This window comes from Cibotium barometz, chromosome 26, assembly GCF_041138505.1.
Source record: "Cibotium barometz isolate CiBa-2024 chromosome 26, ASM4113850v1, whole genome shotgun sequence".
Lineage (NCBI taxonomy): Eukaryota > Viridiplantae > Streptophyta > Polypodiopsida > Cyatheales > Cibotiaceae > Cibotium > Cibotium barometz.
This window is the reverse complement of record NC_141071.1, coordinates 42,883,501-42,902,404: the sequence shown is the minus strand read 5'-3', so window position 1 is coordinate 42,902,404 and position 18,904 is coordinate 42,883,501. Positions and strand designations below refer to the sequence as shown.

General features: G+C 44.0%; 1 protein-coding gene across 3 annotated transcripts in view; it reads right to left on the bottom strand.

Moving 5' to 3' along the window:
- Positions 1–18,904, bottom strand: part of LOC147623995 (uncharacterized) — a 149,673-nt gene that overhangs the window by 58,484 nt on the left and 72,285 nt on the right. For all 3 annotated transcript variants that reach the window (XM_086820678.1, XM_086820681.1, XM_086820679.1), the window contains 5 exons: positions 4,331–4,510; positions 3,502–3,750; positions 3,130–3,382; positions 2,812–2,916; positions 2,632–2,704 (listed from right to left, as the gene is read on the bottom strand). In XM_086820678.1, the coding sequence (XP_086676804.1) occupies positions 2,632–2,704; positions 2,812–2,916; positions 3,130–3,382; positions 3,502–3,750; positions 4,331–4,510 (860 nt within the window). The remainder of the gene's footprint in view (positions 1–2,631; positions 2,705–2,811; positions 2,917–3,129; positions 3,383–3,501; positions 3,751–4,330; positions 4,511–18,904) is intronic.

Sequence of the window (18,904 nt, the reverse complement as noted above, 5' to 3'; positions counted from 1 at the left end):
CGCATGACATAGTCAGTGATAGGGACTCTAAGTTTACGAGTGATTTTTGGAAACTTGTTTTTGAGAAGTTGGAAACAACTTTGAATTTGAGTTCCTCTGATCATCCTCAATCTGATGGCCAGACTGAAAGAGTGAATCAGATTTTGGAGGATATGCTTCGAGCATATGTATCCAAAAAACAGAGTTCATGGGAGAATTATCTTCCTATGTTAGAATTTGCATATAACAGTACTAAGCATACGAGTACAGATTTTAGTCCTTTCATGCTTATGTATGGTTTTCAACCTAGATCACCTGTTACAGTAGGATTCTCAGGACTTCAGCATGATGCAGCACGTAATTTTTTACAACATATGCAAGAAATGTTACAAGTTACGAAGGAATCTATTAGAAGTGCTCAAGATCAAGACAGATTTTATTCTAATAGACATCGTTGGATTCTTCTCCGAAGCTTCCGCACAAAGATTCAGCAAAGAAACCAGATTTTTTTTTCTCGCTCGTGCGGTTGGTTTTTAGACGCCGGTGGACTACCCCTTTCGGAGTGACTCCTGTCCCTCGAAGGACGGTTGGTTTTTAGCCTCTGGAAGCCTCCGGAAGTCTCCCACACAGATAGTGGATGGTCAGATTGCGTTCTCGAAAGGAATTGCATTTTCTTGCTATGGCGAGCTTCGACGATGAGAGAGACCAAGAACCATGGGCTTCGAGGTTTGGGAAAGCTTGGAGCTAGGCAGGCTGATTGACGAGCTGAGTTAGGGATAGGCTAACGGGCGGGCACCCAAGTATGGACGGGCGGGCGTCCAAGTGTGGACGCCCGATGACCGGCCAAGAGCCTATAAAAGGGTGGCCAAGGTTAGTTATTGGGATATAGAGAGTCTCGCGAGTTTGTGAGAGCTCTATGGTCTTGGAGCCTGAATCTAGTGCAGGCGTGCACCTGCTTTACGCAGCCGAGGCCGGCAACAATCTTGAGGCCCGCGAGGGTAGCTTCGTGGCGGTATGGGACGTCGCGAAGAGGAGATTGGTCGGTACGTCAACCTAGTTAGGCTCAGCTCGTGGCTCGATGGGGATAGCCAAAAGACTGAGGGCTTGCCCACGGCTGTCATGGTTGGGAGGTGAGTCAGGCCTGCACGCCCTTGTTGTTTGTTTGTTTGTTTGTTTGCAGGATTCGAGTCTCGTACCAAGAACGATCACGAGGAGATCCGTTGGGGTTTTGACATAGAGTCTCATCACATCGATTGGAGATCGAGACTGGCAGAGCAGCACGGATCCCCCGAGAGGAGAGGGTATGCAGATTGCGCAGAGAGGAGGTGGAGAGTGAGGAGCATTATGTATGCAGATGCAGAGCATATACAACCATCAGAGAGAGAGATCCCATTTTATTCAGAGAGCCACATTCCCTACGCTAGATCTTTGAGGCAGCAGACCAGCGCATACTGGGGAGATTCATTCTAGACATACAGCGTCACAGAGAGACATCATTACAAGCTCAGACAGCTCCAGAGGGGGGACGACAGACACAGATTACTACATTTTTTCAGAGATCCACCCCACTCCCAGCCCCTACATAGCAGGGAATTACTCTCCAGAGAGAAGAGACACTCAGAGCCCGTAGGAGACAGAGGACACCTGGCTTTCGGACACCACGCCTATACCAGAGAGAGATGACAGAGATCAGAGCTCAGTTTCACAGAGAGGGTGCGGAGCAACTGGCTCGCTTCAGAGCAGACCTAGGCATGTTCTTCAAGGAGCTGTGGACACACCCTGCATTGATGTATACCATTTTATACCCCCAGTATGGTACAGGATGGAGCTAGCTAGGTTGCATATCATGATTGTATACTCCATGCATATAGCTTTGCATTCTCCTAGTAGTAGAGCTCCATCCCCTGCCCCACTCATTGTACTTATTGCACACCCAGATTACTTTTTCATTTTGTTGGGACGACAGAGGATACCCCACACAGGTACACTGATTTGTCTCATAGGCCGAGTTCGGTCTTTTGGAAGACGTTAATAAAATCTTTCTTTCTTTCTTCTTTCTCCAATGGTTAATAGCAACAGGGTTTTGTCTAGCAATTAGATCAAAGAGAGAGACACAACAGTTGGACTCAACTCAAACGCTACATCAAACTCACGTCAGGTAATCGAAACAATTATTTTTTTTGCTCAATCACATCCTACGACCTCAGTAAACTCCGATGAATGCTTAAAAAAGATTAGAGCCATGATTATCCAAATCAAACTCTGCACTTTAATCCTACCCATGAGAGTTCTTACTCTTTCTATCACAAATATTGAAGCCAAGGTTCCATGGTGATCTACTGATGGCTGAGATAGTTTCTTGTACGTTGCATTGCTTCATTAACAATATAGATGTAGGATGTCACTGCTCGCCTACAGGCGTAGACCCATTCTCACTAATCAAACGGATTTTAGAAAGGTATGCTCTACATACCTCAATGAAAGGTCTGTAAAAGCCCTTGCTTTCTATGGACATTCTTGATGTATAATGTCGACATGAAAGGACCAAACTACTCCTAAGAAGGAATCTACTGATAAGGAGAAACAGATTCTTTGACTCGACCTTTAAAAAAATGCTACATTGTGTATTAAAATGCTCTTCGAGAGGACCACCTTTGTGTTGAGGAGTCTACTTGAGAGAAAGCTTGAAACAGCAGTCGTTGCTTGCTTTCAGGTATGCCCAAGCCTGCGAAAGACAAAGTGCAAAAGACGAAGTTTATTGATGAGGCCAAAACAGTCAAATCAACATGCTGGGTACCACAACCTTTTAAATTCAAAGGATGGAATGCGCACCAGTGTCTTTTACTGCAAAAAGAAGCTCAACAGCATCTGCAGTTCTACTTTTAACAGACACAGAAACAGCTACCTCCCCTTCCTTTGTGAACTTTATGCCATTACCTGCAATCTAAATTTCAACTCTCCGGTAGACCATGTGCATTAAACTTGCACAGGATATATCAAGCCATAAACAACAATAATATATATCTAACAGCCTTTACACACATAAATTGAGGACAAACGTGAAATCTTTCCCCTCCACGTAGCAAAGGCGGGTTGTACGTGTGAGCAGCCTAAGAAAGAAAGAAAAAAACCAATTCAACAAAATCTCACCAATCAAGTTGACAAATATTTGCAGTAGCCTCCCTGGATCTCCCATAATCTGATCAGGAACGTCAGCATCAAAACTATAGCATAGTTCTAGACCATTTTTCAAAGCACGTGCCGCAAGCACTGACACAGCATGCTCTAGTTGATCAAACAAAGAAAACTGTATTTCCTCAATGTCCAGTTTTCCTGCTTCAATCTTACTAAAGTCTAATATATCAGTGATTAGCCGTAGCAGATGTTGGGCTGCAAAGTGCACCTGGAACAAGCAAAGCCAGCAATTTGAAGTGACAACAGACCAGAGGAGAATCGAACATTTTACAAAGAAAGTGCAACCTGATTTGCCATTCACATAGATAATAATGATAGATTATTTACATAGTCAAGATGCTCCTGCTGCTCGGGAGTTATTTGTGTGTCCAGGCAAAGTTCTGTAAAATTGATAATTGCATTCAAAGGAGTACGAATTTCATGCGACATATTTGCCAGAAACTCAGATTTAGATCTGTTTGCCGCTATGGCAACATCTTTGGCTTTCTCTAGCTCTATCTCTATCCTTTTTCTCTCTTCGATCTCCTTTGCAAGACCTTCATTAGCACGAGCCAAATCTGATGTTCTTTCCCTGACCTGTGCAAAAACAGTCAAAACTTCCTGCGTTTGATCATTCTAGAATCTTAGCTCGTTAGAACATGCTAAGCCCAGTCAGCAGGCACTTGCCTGAGTGGCTCATAACCCTGCCACCTAATTAATGTACATAGATATATACATACATACATACATGTGTATATGTATATAAATACACATACACTCATGTAAGCACACACAACACAGACATACATACACATGCATACATTCATTTATAGATCAATTTCAAATATAAGTCTTAAACGATACTTGATTGGGTAGATTCTTCTCATGAAGCTTCATTTCCTACTTGTTTAAGAACTCCGGAACTTGAACAATGCCACACCAATCTGTCGCATTTCATCTCTAATATACCTGATTGGGCAGATTCTTCTCACGTAGCTTCATTTCCTACTTGTTTGAGCACTCATAATTTAATGATGCCAGTCAAATCTATGTCTCATCTTCATCTCACATATTAAAGAAATGATTATCATTTCTTCGCCACTGAGATACATGTAGATGCGTGCGTGCATGTGTTTATATTTATGCTAAGCGCCCAAAATAATGTGTAGACCCCAACCTTATGTTCGAGTATCAACTGATGTCTTGAAATTTGATGTGCCATGCTATTGAATGTATCTTTCAGATCTGCTATCTCGTCTCGAAGTAAGATTGTCCCCTTTCTAACCCTTGCTGTCATGTCACCTTGACCAAGAGCCACCGCGGCTCTTCCGAGTTCAACAATAGGGGAAGTGAAAACCTGGTGAAAGTAGCAAAAAATGAAGCTTCTCAGCAGAAACCGCATGTAAGATCTGCTCATCAGAACTGACTACTGAATAGGATTATAGAAACTGCCCACAGACACATCCACATGCTTAAATGAACAAGCAGAAAGGAATGACATAAATTTATGCTGAATACAAGAAGTTCGAAATGATTTAATTAACCTGCAAGGTTTTGGCAAATGGTACCGTTCTCTCGATTACAACCTGACCCACATTCCAGAAATGAGCCCCCAAGAATCCATGAACATAGAAATGTTAAGATTCAAGGCTCCATATTGGATCCTCTTGAAAAGCTCATATATATTTCGTGAGGGTCTATCCACAAAGCTGCAACACTCTAGGAGTGCAAACAAACAAATGGCCAAACTCACAATCATCCTGAGCCCCAAGAAACAGGACCTCTAGTGTGCCACCAGGGCCACAACACTCCATAACAGCCTCCTCCCTAGCCTCTCTTGAAGAACGCACAACACACCCCCCCACCCCCCAGTGCATCACCCAGCAAAACCTGGCAGGTTTCTGAACTGCACACACCCAACAAGCACGAGTAGCGGACCCCGGGCAAGCCTGTCGCCACCATGTGACCATGGCCGTGGTGGTGAGGACCACACCCTAGCAAACAAGGTAACCATTTCAATGGCAAGCTGTTATGAGCATTTATGTTGTCACCAAGTGTGACATAAGCTGGGCTTATCATGGACGCCATGATCAAGAATTACAAGCTCGACATTGGGAGATAATCCAACACAATGTGCAGAGCCCCCTTGATTTTGTTTTCAACTTCTGGATCATTGGGGACCAAGGGCCAATCAACGGCATCAATTTCTTGGTCAATGGCTACATCAGGATTGAGTTCGACTCGCCGCCAGCAATCACAAAAAGTACCATCTCCCAGAGCCCAATCACGATTCGGGAGGCACAAGCTCCCTTTGCCAAACGGGACCACTATTTCTCTTCTGCATCCTTTGGCCAGAGTCACCAACTTCCCAGTTACCATTTGCAACTCCCTGGCTCCCCATGGAGTACTTGCTGCTTCTTCCAACGATTGGAAGTACCATGGGTCAAGTACTTGAGTTCCTAGCAAAATGGAGGCCGTCGCTCGGGCGGCTAGACTCCCCTTGCTTTGGATACTTGTAGCAAGCCTCCCTGGAGAACCTACACCACCAATTGGTGATCCCCCACCTCAATGGCTCCCATATATTTCAGGAGGAGGAATTCTCCGAGCTCTGGGCTCTCAAGCTAGTGCTTTCATCTGCCGCCAGATGGGACAACTCGCTCGCACTTGCCCATGCAGTAGCATCGTGGTAACACGGGCATCCAGCATCCCGACAGCCGTAGCCCTAGGTGTGGCAACTCAGGCATCAAGCGCCTTGTCAGCCATAGCTCTATGTGTGGAGCCCCCACCAACGACGACGACTCCTCCATAAGTGCCTCACCCCCAAGACGAGCGAGCCCAAGAGTAGAAGGCCGCCACAACGACTACAGCACACCGAACGCCAATTGATCGTAAATCTCCATCTGGTCGTCGGTCTATGGGTGGAATGCACTGGAAAAATTCAAATTAGTCCCAAAGTTGTCAAATAATGCCCTCCATAAATGACTGGTAAACTTGGCACTTGGATCTAACACAATGGTCCTAGGTATGCCACCTATGGGGTACCAATGCCTAATAAACAACGTAGCAACATCTTCAGCAGTAAGGTTAGCCCTACAAGGAATAAGCATAACAAATTTGCTAAAACGATCAACAATCAAACACTGCGTATTACACTTACCCATGCTAGGAGGCACGTTCGTCACAAAATCCATGGAGATATCCTGAAAAGGTTCTTCGGGAATAGGTAATGGTTGTAACAACCCTATCTTCTTCCCACCAGGAGCTTTCACTTTTTGACAAGTTGCACATGACTGAACACGTGTTGCCTCATTCTAGGCCAATAAAATTGCCGCTCTAACTTCTCCAAGGCTGAGTTCATGCCCCTATGAGCACCACTAATGGCATCATGGGCATCGTGGAGAAGAGTTGCCTGGAATTGTTTCAACACACAAAGTCGACCTTTGTAGAAAAGCCAACCATCGCGTATCAAGAAATGTCATAGTCCTATGGCGTCCAATGCATGTTTCAACTGAGTACCGAATTCCACGAAATTCACATACTTGTGCTTCATTTCATCTAGTCCTATACCAGCAAGATCCATCCATGTGCATTAGAAGTGGAACATGAAAGGCGTCTACTCGATCATTCCACCAAACTACTAGAAAATCTAGCTCCAACGGTGTTGACAGTCACTTCAATTCGCACTTGGCATCATCTAAAGCCAACGCAAAGCCTAGTAATCTATGTGAACGTTGAAGTCGCCCCCATAAAGAGAATGTCAGGGCCTATATCACCACAAACATAGACCGAGTAGTTCTTTTCTACAAGGACTTCCCAAACATAGACCGAGTAGTTCTTTTCTACAAGGATCAGCTTACAAGACATGTAAGCAGCTGGATGCCCATTCCGTTGTTGCAAGACCGCTACGATAACGATGTTACTCGCATCAATGCGATCACCTGGAATAGATCATCCCAAGAGGGTAACACTAAACAAGGAGCCTCAGATAATGCAACCTTAAGGTCCTTGAAAGCCTGTAAACCACGAGGGATCATCTAATTGCCTCCGAGTCTCAATAATAGAAAGCTCTCCACACTTGGCCGACCTGATACATGTCCTCTAGGATCTGTTCTGGTGCCTAACCAGACCCTAATCATGTCAAAATCTATGTTTATCTACTACCCAAACCAGGGGTTAGCCCCTTCTGCTAAACTTGATGACGGGATTCCAACCTTTGACCCTAGATGACTGTCGTCATTCCCTATCTCCACATATGGTCTCCCATACTTGTCATCCTTCCCTTCCTAGCCACCTTTTCACTGAAAACCTTGCCTTAGGCCTCCGAATCCACTCCAAAATCTGTTGTAGAGATCTGTGCATATGTTCCATTTTATCCCCTTTCCATGGACAGTTTTGTATCACCCCAGTGAGATAGCTATATTTATGTTTTCTTTCTGTTTTATTTTCCATTCCATGATGAGATATGCCATGGACATTATTGTATCACTTTGGTCTCATATGCCCATTGGGTCTTTAGTAGACGCTTAATATATCTTTCTCTCTCTCTCTCTCTCTCTCTCTCTCTCTCTCTCTCTCTCTCAGGCTGCCCATGAAGTATACCGGCTGTTGGGGACTGTTTTGGAAGCTTCCATCGCGAAGAAATATTGAAGACAAGGTATTTAATAATTTTATTATGATTTCCAGCCACTGTATTTGTTGTACCAGCCACTATACCAGCTGTACCAGCCACTGTACTTCCTCTACCAGCTGAATGGAGAGCTGAACCTGTTGTACCAGCTCTATTGCATGAAGACCCATGGTTTTTGGGGAAGAATCATTACCCACACGGAGGTATATGGATTATATTGTTGGCTCGGCATTTCTACAGCCTATGTTCCAGCTTGGTTGCCTCGTGTTGGGCTGTGTTATGGCATTTGTATATGGATAATCCGACATCTCCTGTGGGGAGAGTAAGGCCCTCAAAGCTTGTACATGATATTATTCTCCTTGGGTAATAAAATACTCCAAGGGGGGGGGGGGGGGGTCGGCCCATTCCGGCCTCTATGTGGTGTCACATGTGCAAGCTCCACTTTCAGCATTTTTGGATGTTTTGTCCAGTTGTTATGTTTTATGCAAAGTGATGATGGATATGTGTTAAGGTTGTGGCCATGTTTTAATGTTTTAATATGCATTGATGGTATCAACAAGTGTGTCAAAGACCCTAGTCCCCCAGGCACCATGAGTTTCATTGGTATCATGCATCCAAAATAAAGGGAGCCAAAAAGAATATTCCATAAACCTGAGGATGGATCCTATCATGTGCACAGAGTGTATCTACCGTGTGCAGCATGCACACAAGACTAGCTTCAAGGCTTGGGGTAGCTTGGAGCTAGGCAGGCAGATTGGTGCGCTCAGCTAGGGATGGACTGACGGGCGGGCGCCCAAGTGTGGACATCTGTGACCTAGTGTCAGGCCAAGAGTCTATAAAAGGATGGCCAAGGTCAATCAGTTGGTCAAAGTCTCGCAGGACTCCGTGAGACTCTGACCAACTGACTGACCTTGGCCACCCAGTCCCACGAGCCTCTGACTAACTGACTGACCTTGGCCACCCTTTTATAGGCTCTTGGCCGGTCATTGGGCGTCCACACTTGGGCGCCCACCCATCAGTCCATCCCTCCATCCCTAGCCCAGCTCACCAATCTGCCTGCCTAGCTCCAAGCTACCCCAAGCCTCGAAGCTAGTCTTGTGTGCGCGCTGCACACAATAGATACACTCTATGCAGATGACAGATCCAAATCCCTAGAAAAGAAGTCCAGGAATCCATAGACCTGTATATCATAACTCTTAGCACATGCTCCATGCTGACCACACACCTTGGAGTAGAGGTGGACTTTATCCACATAAAAGCATCATATCCATGAGATATCCAAATATTTCTTCTCTATAAACGCGGACAGATTAGTCCATAGAAATTGCTTGTGAAGCCCAATATCTATATAGATCTCGTCCAAGAAAAAAATCTCCATAGATATAATCCATCCCAATAAAGGGAGCCATGAAAAGAATTCATCCCATTAAAGGGAGCCATAAACAATGTTTCCCTGAAACCATCTCAAGGCAAACAATAACACCTTTCTCCTTGCATGGCTATACAAGGGTTAGTGAACATCAAAAACACTTCATAGTAAATAGCAAAAGCACCAACTTTGCAAACTCAAAGTATACTTAGCTTTTCTTTGCCAGGCTGGTCATGGAGCCAAAAGAAATATCTCTTCACCATATTCTTAAGATATCCCGAGATATATCCATATAGCTTGCCTATAAGCTTCATAATATAATCCACAATTTCCATATGGAAAGAGTGCTAAATACGTACACTTAAAGCCAACTTTATACTTCCAAGATAAAATTTTGTGAATTCATAAATCCTTAGATCAACAAGCTGTCTTCTGCTCATACTCTTACTTCATAGGCTATGAAGCCGCTAGCCATGCTTAATAGCAATGATGGTAAGTGTGGTCCCCACTTGAGATCTTTTCTCTTCCTTATTGATAGAAGGAAGCCTCCGCTTCCAAGAAAGCCTATGCTATGATACCAATGAAACTCGTGGTTAACATACCCTATGTAGTGTTCTCTTGTCCTACGTGCTCTCTTAAAGATTGTTTCTACCTTATGTGGGTGGAACAATAGAGAGCAGATGGAAGGGAACATGGACACTTGAGAGGGTGGTGTGAGTTGGTGACTGAAATGCCTATAAACTGTGTAGCAAAAATCCTTATGGAACACCAAGCTATCTATGCCTGCGCGAGTGATTGTTTTATCTTATTACTTGAGCCCATCTCTCCTCCAAGGTGTGTGGTCAGAGTACCAACAAGGAGTGCAAGTGGTAGAGTGGACATGACGCTTGGTTGGCAAGGGACTTATGTCTATGCCAAGGGTCATGTGGACTACTTGTTGGCAGGGGACTTATGTCTACACCAAGGGTCATGTGGACTGACACCTTGTTGGCAGGGAACTATGTCTATGCCAAGTGTCAGTAAACTGAAGTCTGGTATGCTCAGGACTTGATGTCTGCGCTCATATCCAGTGGACGTTCTACATCCGCGTGCATGATCAATAGATGTTCTATTTCTCGGCCTGGTCTTCGCATGTGCTCGCATGCAAGCCAGTGGAGAGTAGCATGCGTTTGACGTGAGACTGGAGATTGGGGAACAAGAGATTGCTCCTTCGAGTTGGTGGATATGACACCAAAACTTATTTTGTTTGGGTATACTCTTGGAGCATGGACACAAAGAGATGATATCTGGACTTCTGGGACTGTTTTGTCTCGCCCATTTATTTGGGACATGATTATGATATCTAGACTTATGGGACTGTTTTCTCTCGCCCATTTATTTGGGACATGGATTCTTTCAGTCATTGGATTTTTGAGACTGTCTAGTCTCGCCCACTTGATGGGACATGATTATATCTTGGATATATGGCTTGAAACTTAAAGCTGCAGACAACTTTTAAGAAGCTGGGGAGGATGTCACTAGCGTGGACATTTCGCAATATGAAAGGGGTCTGGTGGACTCCAGGACGTCTAAATATTTTGGAAAGTACAAGCTTTGGGAATGGGAGATTATCTTGGAATACAAAGGACCACACTCCTAAAATTTAGGAGAGTTGCTATTTTTGGCCCGACTCCGATGGAAATTATGTTCGCGTCATTACATCTGGAATTGAGTAGATACCAAGAGTTGGCAAAGTGCCTATGACAGAATGTCTACCAGTTGGGATATTTTTAGAGATAAAGTTTATGGAAGGACCCATCTCTTAGATTGGGACATGTGGCAAGAAAGTGGACCAAAGTGAGCCAAGTGGCCTAACACTTGTTAGAAAGTTGATCAAAGTGAGACAAGCAGCCTCACACTTGTCACTTAAGCTTTTGTGTGGCTCTCCACTTGTCATTATAGCCTTCTCTTGCCATTTTAGCTCATGGGAGGCCCAAATCTATAACTTGGAGTCCTTTCTCTTCATTTGGAGGAGTCTCTCTTGTTGCACACTAGCCTCTACCACCGTTACAAGCTGCCCTAATGATGGCTACTCTCTCTCTCTCTCTCTCTCTCTCTCAAGCTCCCCATGAAGTATACCAACTGTTGGGGACTCTTTTGGAGGCTTCCATCGCGAAGAAATACTAAAGACAAGGTAGTTAATCATTTTATTATGATTTTCAGCCATTGTATGTGACCGCTCCCTACAGGAAGCCTACAAATCGGAAGACAATATACACATATTTAGAACACTTAATTTAACTGATATTAAACAATGGAAGCAACATCAGCAACACTTAATTTAACTGATATTTAGAACACTTAATTTAACTGAGATTAAACAATGGAAGCAACATCAGTAACAAGAATACTGGAAATACTGAAAAATACGAATGACACCAGCACTGGGGCCAGTCCCTCCCTCAATACTTTTTGTATTTCTTGGAGTATTTATATTTGTACAAGTGTCACGGGACTCACAGGCCAGATTTCTCCACCAGGGAGTGAAAACAACCAAATAAAACTGGTTCAAGTCGATGAAGAGGTTTGGTCGGAGTAGCCTCAAATCACAGGCTCATTCCCACCTTCACTGGGTGCACACTTGCCTTTCACTGGTCTTCCGGAACTGTGCACAAACAGGCACACCAGCACTAACACAGGCAACAATGATACACCGCGGAGGGAACGTATCCCGGTTCTCCCAGATAAGCTTTGTACCTGGTTTTTCCTCATACCCTCATGACCTTCACTGGCTCCTCTATAGGTGAGGACGCGGTCAAGGCAATCATGGGAAAAACCACTACCCAATGGCTTTCTAAAGTGTATGCAACTGGAGAAGAAACTTGCCTACACAAAGCTTGGAATAACAATATTTCACTTTTAATTGTTATCTGAATTTGAAATTAAAATATAGAAATAAATACCTGGCATAGGATTTAATTCAAATCTCAACAAAGAAGGACCATTTCCCTTTTTGTGTGCTCCAAATGGGTGCAATCAACTGATGAAATCAGGGCAACCAACCGGTACAAACAGTGTGGCAGAGCCAGCACAGTTGCAAGTACACATGGGCAAGTACAGCAGCTCCTCAGGCAAGTACAGCAGGTACAGCTGCTAGGAGGCAGGTAAAGCTAGATACAACTGCTAGGAGGCGGGTACAGCCAGGTACAGCTAGAGCAAAGAGCGGGTACAGCCAGGTGTGCAGCTGGAGCAAAGAGGCAGGTAGTCAACAAAATAATCCTCATCTACCCACTTTGCATCAATTGGCAAATAATTTTTGAATTTCACAAGGTATCTCTTGGAAAGCTTCTGATGTGGTAACTTTCTCTCCTTGTGAAATACAATCTGCTCTGGTTGAAGGATCTCCTCAAGCTCACCAATTTCTAGTGGATCTTCTGTGACAGGCTCCTCTAGATCTGGCCCCACATACTTCCGCAAAAGACTCACATGAAAAGCATTGTGAATTTTCTAATGGCTGGGTAAAGCAAGCCTGAAGGACACTTCATTGATCTTGTCAATCACTTTGAAGGGTCCATAATATCGAGTAGAAAGCTTTGGATATGATCCCTCTCGTCCTGTGCTCTTTCGAAGCCTAGCTTTCTCAAATTTCAGCAATACCCAATCACCTTCCTGGACTTGCATGTCCCTTCTATGCTTCTCAGCAGCCCTTTTATGCTTGTCTTGTGACCTTGCAATGGCTGTCCGCACCTGAGCAAAGCTACATCCAAGTCACGCACATACTCATCGGTTGCAAAAATCTCATCCTTTGTACAAAGGATGGGTGGCAAGACCACTCTACCATAAATAATCTCAAACGGGGCCTTTCCCGTGGAGACATGAACTGTGTTGTTGTAGGCAAACTCTACAAGTGGAAGATACTTCTCCCATGCAGTCTTTTGATCTGCCACATAACACTCCAACAAATCCAACACGGCTGAATTTGCAACTTCACTTTGGCCTTCCATTTGGGGGTGATAAGCTGATGAAAACTCAAGTTTAGTGCCCATGTTATCAAATAAATCCCTCCAGGAGAGGCTCGTAGTCCTGGGATCTCTATCCCCAACAATGGACTTAGGCATACCATGATGCTTGAAGATGTTATCAAATAAAGCCCTCCAAAAGAGGCTCGTAGTCCTGGGATCTCTATCCCCAACAATGGACTTAGGCATACCATGATGCTTGAAGATGTAAGCAAGAAAAAGCTTCACCATATGATCAACTTTAATGGTTTTCTTGACAGGCAAGAAGTAAGCTTACTTGCTAAACCTGTCCACAATGGTCCAAATAGCATCGTTCCCATGCTGGAATCTAGGCAAATCCATAATGAAGTCCATAGTAATGCTTTCCCATGGCTGCGAGGGAATAGGCAATGGCTGAAGCAAACCTGGAGGCTTTTGCCTGTCAAATTTCACCTTTTGGCAAAAGTAAGACATGCTCGTACATATGCCTCGATGTCTTTACGCATGCTTGGCCAAAAGAAATCTCTCACAATCATGCCTGTAGTAGGCATGATACCTCTATGACCAGCATAAGGTGGAGCGTGACATTCCTCCATAACCTTTGGACACATATTCTTCACCACACATAAACAGTTATCCTTCATAAGATAACTCTCTTTGATCACATAAGAGGCATGTGAGTGACCAGCCATCAAATCAGTCCATATATGGCAAAAATCAGCATCCAAATGATACAAATCTTGCATGGTAGATAAGTCCCCATGAGAGGCCACTGAAACTGCAGCCACATAAGGCCTCCTGGATAATGCATCTGCCACTACATTTTTCTTTCTTGGAGTATGTACAATCTGAAAATGAAACATGGAAAGAAAGTTTGCCATTCTCATCTGCTTCTCCGAAAGCTTTGTTTGAGATAGAAAATATCTCAAGCTTTGATGATCTGTCTTGACTACAAATTCAGCCCCAAGAAGATAATGTTTCCATATCTTTAAGACATGAATTACAGCCAAGAGCTCTTTCTCATAGATACCCATATGAAGCTCGGCATCATGCAATCGACCACTCTCATATGCAACTGCATGACCTTCTTGATTTAGGACAGTCCCTATACAATTCCCACATGCATCACATTCCACCATGAATGGCTTTTGCAAGTCGGGAACAATCAATACGGGTCCACATATGATAGCATTCTTGAGTTGCAAGAAGACATCCTGTTCCTTTAGGAGTCCATTTAAAAGTGGCTTTCTTCGTGAGATCATGTAGAGGCGTGGCAATCATAGCAAAATGCCTTATGAAGCGTATGTAATATGAACATAACCCCAGAAAGCTACGTACTTGATGTACATTTTGCAACTCTGGCAAATTTTGAATGGTTTCAATCTTGGCAAAAATCCATTCTTACACCATCCTTGGATACAATTAGACCAAATAGTGTATCTCTGAAAGAAAGAACTCACTTTTCTTGGCATTAATGAAGAGTTTATGCTTCCGCAACTCTTCAAACGCTATGGCCAAATGAGTCCTATGCTCTTGCTCATTCTTGGGAGAAAACCAAGATGTCATTAAAGAATACACTTGTGAATTTTCGATGGGGTCGGAATATCCTATCCATCATACGATTGAATATGGCTGGGGCATTGGTGAGACCAAAAGGCATCACCAAAAACTGATACAATCCAAAAGCTGTCTTGAATGCAGTTTTGTGGACATCCTCAAGCACCACTCGTATCTGGTGATAACCACTCTTCAAATCAATACGGCTGAAACAAGCCGAGCCATCAAGCTTATCCAAAATGTCATCAATGCGCTGGATTGGAAATCTATTCTTGATGATGAGCTTATTTAGAGCTCTATAATCACACACATGCGGAATGACCCATCTTTCTTTTGAACGAGAGGCACGGGAGAGGAAAAAGGTGAGGAACTTGGCTGAACCAAACCTTTCTCCAAAAGCTCATTAACCTGCTTCATAATCTCTCCTTACTGTGTGGCACTCACACGATATGCGGGTTTGTTAGGTGGAGAACTACCTAGCACAAGATCTATGCGATGATCCTCGAGCCTTTGAGGAGGTAGTTCACCTGGCAATGCATCAGCAAAACAATCTTTGTATGAATGAAGAAAATTCAGCCTACCTTGAGTCAAAACATCCACATTTTCATGACTTGGTTCAATGTTGTCACGAACAAAAACCAAGTACGCAAAAAGACTTTTTTTCATTTCTTTATTTATCTGGATGTGAGATACAACTGGGATAGAATCCCCTTCCTTGCCAGCATCAATAACATGCATGCGGCCTCTATGCATAAAGGAAATTCTGTTTGTCTTGTACTCTTTGTGGGACTGAAGCCTATGATGCTATGGCTTGCCAAGCAATACATCACATCCATTAAGTGGGGCAACCAAGAAATGCTCATGATCAAGATATCCCTGAATATGTATGCGCAACTTCCCAATAAGTGGAGTAACCTGCACCTCTTTACCAACAAAGGCAGCTTCTGCTTCAATTTGAGGCCCCATGTTCTCAACCTCAATGCCCAAGGCGGCTGCCATCTGGGTAGAGATTAAATTATTTGTTGCACAATCATCAAACATAAATAGAGCGGGCTGATCCTTGATTTGACTCCATGCTTTGCATACCATCCTCTCTTTTCCATCATGCTGCATGCTTTCCTGCACATCGGGAACTGCATGCACATTTGCCTTGGGTTGCTTGTCCTCATGCTTTTGTTTGCGGTTGGGGCATTGTCTAAACATATGCTCTTTACTGCCACAAGAAAAGCATTTCCCCTCCTTTGCATATTGCTCCCTTTGCTCTCGGGAGTCAAGCCAAATTTGTTCTTCTTTGGCCCATGATCCTTGGATGTGGTATTTTCAGCTTTACCTCCCTTCTGGACATCCCAAAAGCTCTTTTTTGCAGGTTTGGGACTTTGCCCTTGGAACCACCTTGATCTTGCTTGATTTTGAGCACCAATTGCTCCGTAGCAAGAGCAGATGCTATAAGCTGCTGTAGAGTGTGTTTCGGGTGCAATTCAATGCCCGAACGATAGGTTGGTTGCAACCCGGAACGAAACTTTCTTTTCTTTTCATCCTCGGAAAGTTGCATGAAAGGAGTAACCTCGAGCAAAACTTTCCAAAATTTGCTCACATATTGCTGCACACTCTCATTATCCTTTTGATCAAGTCTATCCCACTTTAATGTGAGTGTATGCTTTGCATTGGGTGGCAAGAATTGGACATAAAATCTATCCTTAAACTCTTTCCAAGTGCAAATGGGATCTTTGGTGGTCTTTTAAGTGATCCACCAATGGACAGTTGTCCCCTTCAAAAACATGCTTGCATGACGGATCTTGGACTTCTCAATGAAGTCCTCTTCACTAAATGCAATATCAAACTGGGCCACAAAAGCAAGCACCTTAGAAGCATCAAACTCCCTATGATAGGCATCAAACTTCACTCACTTGTCCCCGGCCTTGAACTCCTTGAGCTTTTTGACTCTCTCAAGAGGCTTATGCCTTCCATGCAATGCATCGGAATCCCGTGAAGCACTTGATTGGCCCTTCGAATTCGGCACTTCCAATGGGTTGCCCTGGCTGTCCATTGAGTCAAGTGTTCGTACTTGCTTCCAATCTCAAAACTCCATGTCTCCTCTTGAGAAAGAGAGACGACCGGGCTCTGATACCAATGTGACCGCTCCCTATAGGAAGCCTACAAATCACAAGACAATATACACATATTTAGAACACTTAATTTAACTAATATTAAACAATGGAAGCAACAACAGCAACAAGAATACTGGAAATACTCAAAAATACAAATGACACCAGCATTGGGGCCGGAAAGGGCCGTCCCCCCCCCCTCAATACTTTTTGTATTTCTTGGAGTATTTATATTTGTACAAGTGTCACGGGCCTGGCAGGCTAGATTTCTCCACCAGGGAGTGAAAACAACCAAATAAAACTGATTCAAGTCAATGAAGAGGTGTTGGTCGGAGTAGCCTCAAATCATAGGCTCATTTCCACCTTCACTGGGTGCACATTTGCCTTTCACTTGTCTTCTGCGACCGTGCACAAACAGGCACGCCCGTACTAACGCAGGCAACAATGATACACCACGGAGAAAACGTATCCCGGTTCTCCCAGATAAGCTTTGTACCTGGTTTTTCCTCATACCCTCATGACCTTCACTAGCTCGTCTATAGATGAGGGTGCAGTCAGGGCAATCATGGGAAAAACCACTACCCAATGGCTTTCTAAAGTGTATGCAACTGGAGAAGAAACTTGCCTACACAAAGCTTAGAATAACAACATTTAACTTTTAATTGTTATCTAAATTTGAAATAAAAATATAGAAAAAAATACCTGGCATAGGATTTAATTCAAATCTCAACAAAGAAGACCATTTTCCTTTTTGTTGTGCTCCAAATGGGTGAAATCAGCTAATGAAATCAGGACAACCAGCTGCTACAAACAGTGTGGCAACCAGCACATTTGCAAGTATACGTGGGCAAGTACAGCAACTCAGGCAAGTACAACAGGTACAGCTGCTAGGAGGCCGGTGTAAAGCCAAGTACAGCTAGAGCAAAGAGGTAGATACAGCCAGGTGTACAGCTGGAGCAAAGAGGCGGGTACAACCAGGTACAGCTGGAGCAAAGAGGCAGGTACTGCAAACGTGAAGAAGACACGTACAGCAACCGTGGAGGATGCGGGTGCAGCAGCCGTGAAGAAGGAAAGTGTAACCACCAACCCACACGTGGGTATTTTCCAAAAAGAGTCCCATGCAAGGCTTTTTTTTTAAGGTTATAAAACCTTTAATCAACTTTTTACTTTGGGCCCCCCTCATAAGCAAATGTCCAGCCCCTATTTAAAATGGAAGCGAACACAATACCTTATAAATATTAAGGTTTACTCTAGTTTATGGATTTTACCTTTTAAAAAGGCCAAAATGAAAATACTTACCACCTGTTCACACACCACACCACCGAGTCAGCAAATAGCACTCCACGATACACTGGGAGCGTCCCCGCCCAGTAGTGTACTGGCACGGCATAACAGGCAGACACACGCAAACAAGTCATGCAAAAACAAATTTATGCATGCAGGCATAAATGCATGTGCACAAATAATGGACGAAATCTCCCTTTCATGAAACTTGTACAAGAGGCTCCTGTTGGGCATAAAACTGGCGCGACAGAAATAAAAAGATACGTCCTCGTCTTCCTATGGAGTGACAGTCCCATAGATAAGATGCCATCCTGGCCATACACGGGTGGCACCAATAGGCTCCCGTCCATACAGCACGGAGCAAGTCACACACGGGTGGCACGAAACTGGTTCCCGTCCATGTGACACCAAAAAACTGGCCCTTTCACATGGGACACTGGCCTAGCCCCATGTGAACATGGCACAAATCTGGTTGCTCTATGGAGTGACAGTCCCATAGAAGTGGCTCCAAAAATGGAGATGGACCAAATGGTGACATTGTACCTAGTGTAACGGCTGTACCAGCCCTTGGACTTGCTGTACCAGCCACTGTTTTGGCTATACCAGCCAATGTACCTGTTGTACCAGCCACTATACTTGTTGTACCGGCTGAATGGAGAGCTGAACCTGTTGTACCAGCTCTATTGTATGAAGACCCGTGGTGTCACACATGCAAGCTCCACTTTCAACATTTGTGGATGTTTTGTCCAACTGTTATGTTTTATGCAAAGTGATGATGGATATGTGTTAAGGTTGTGGCCATGTTTAAATGTTTTAACATGCATTGATGGTA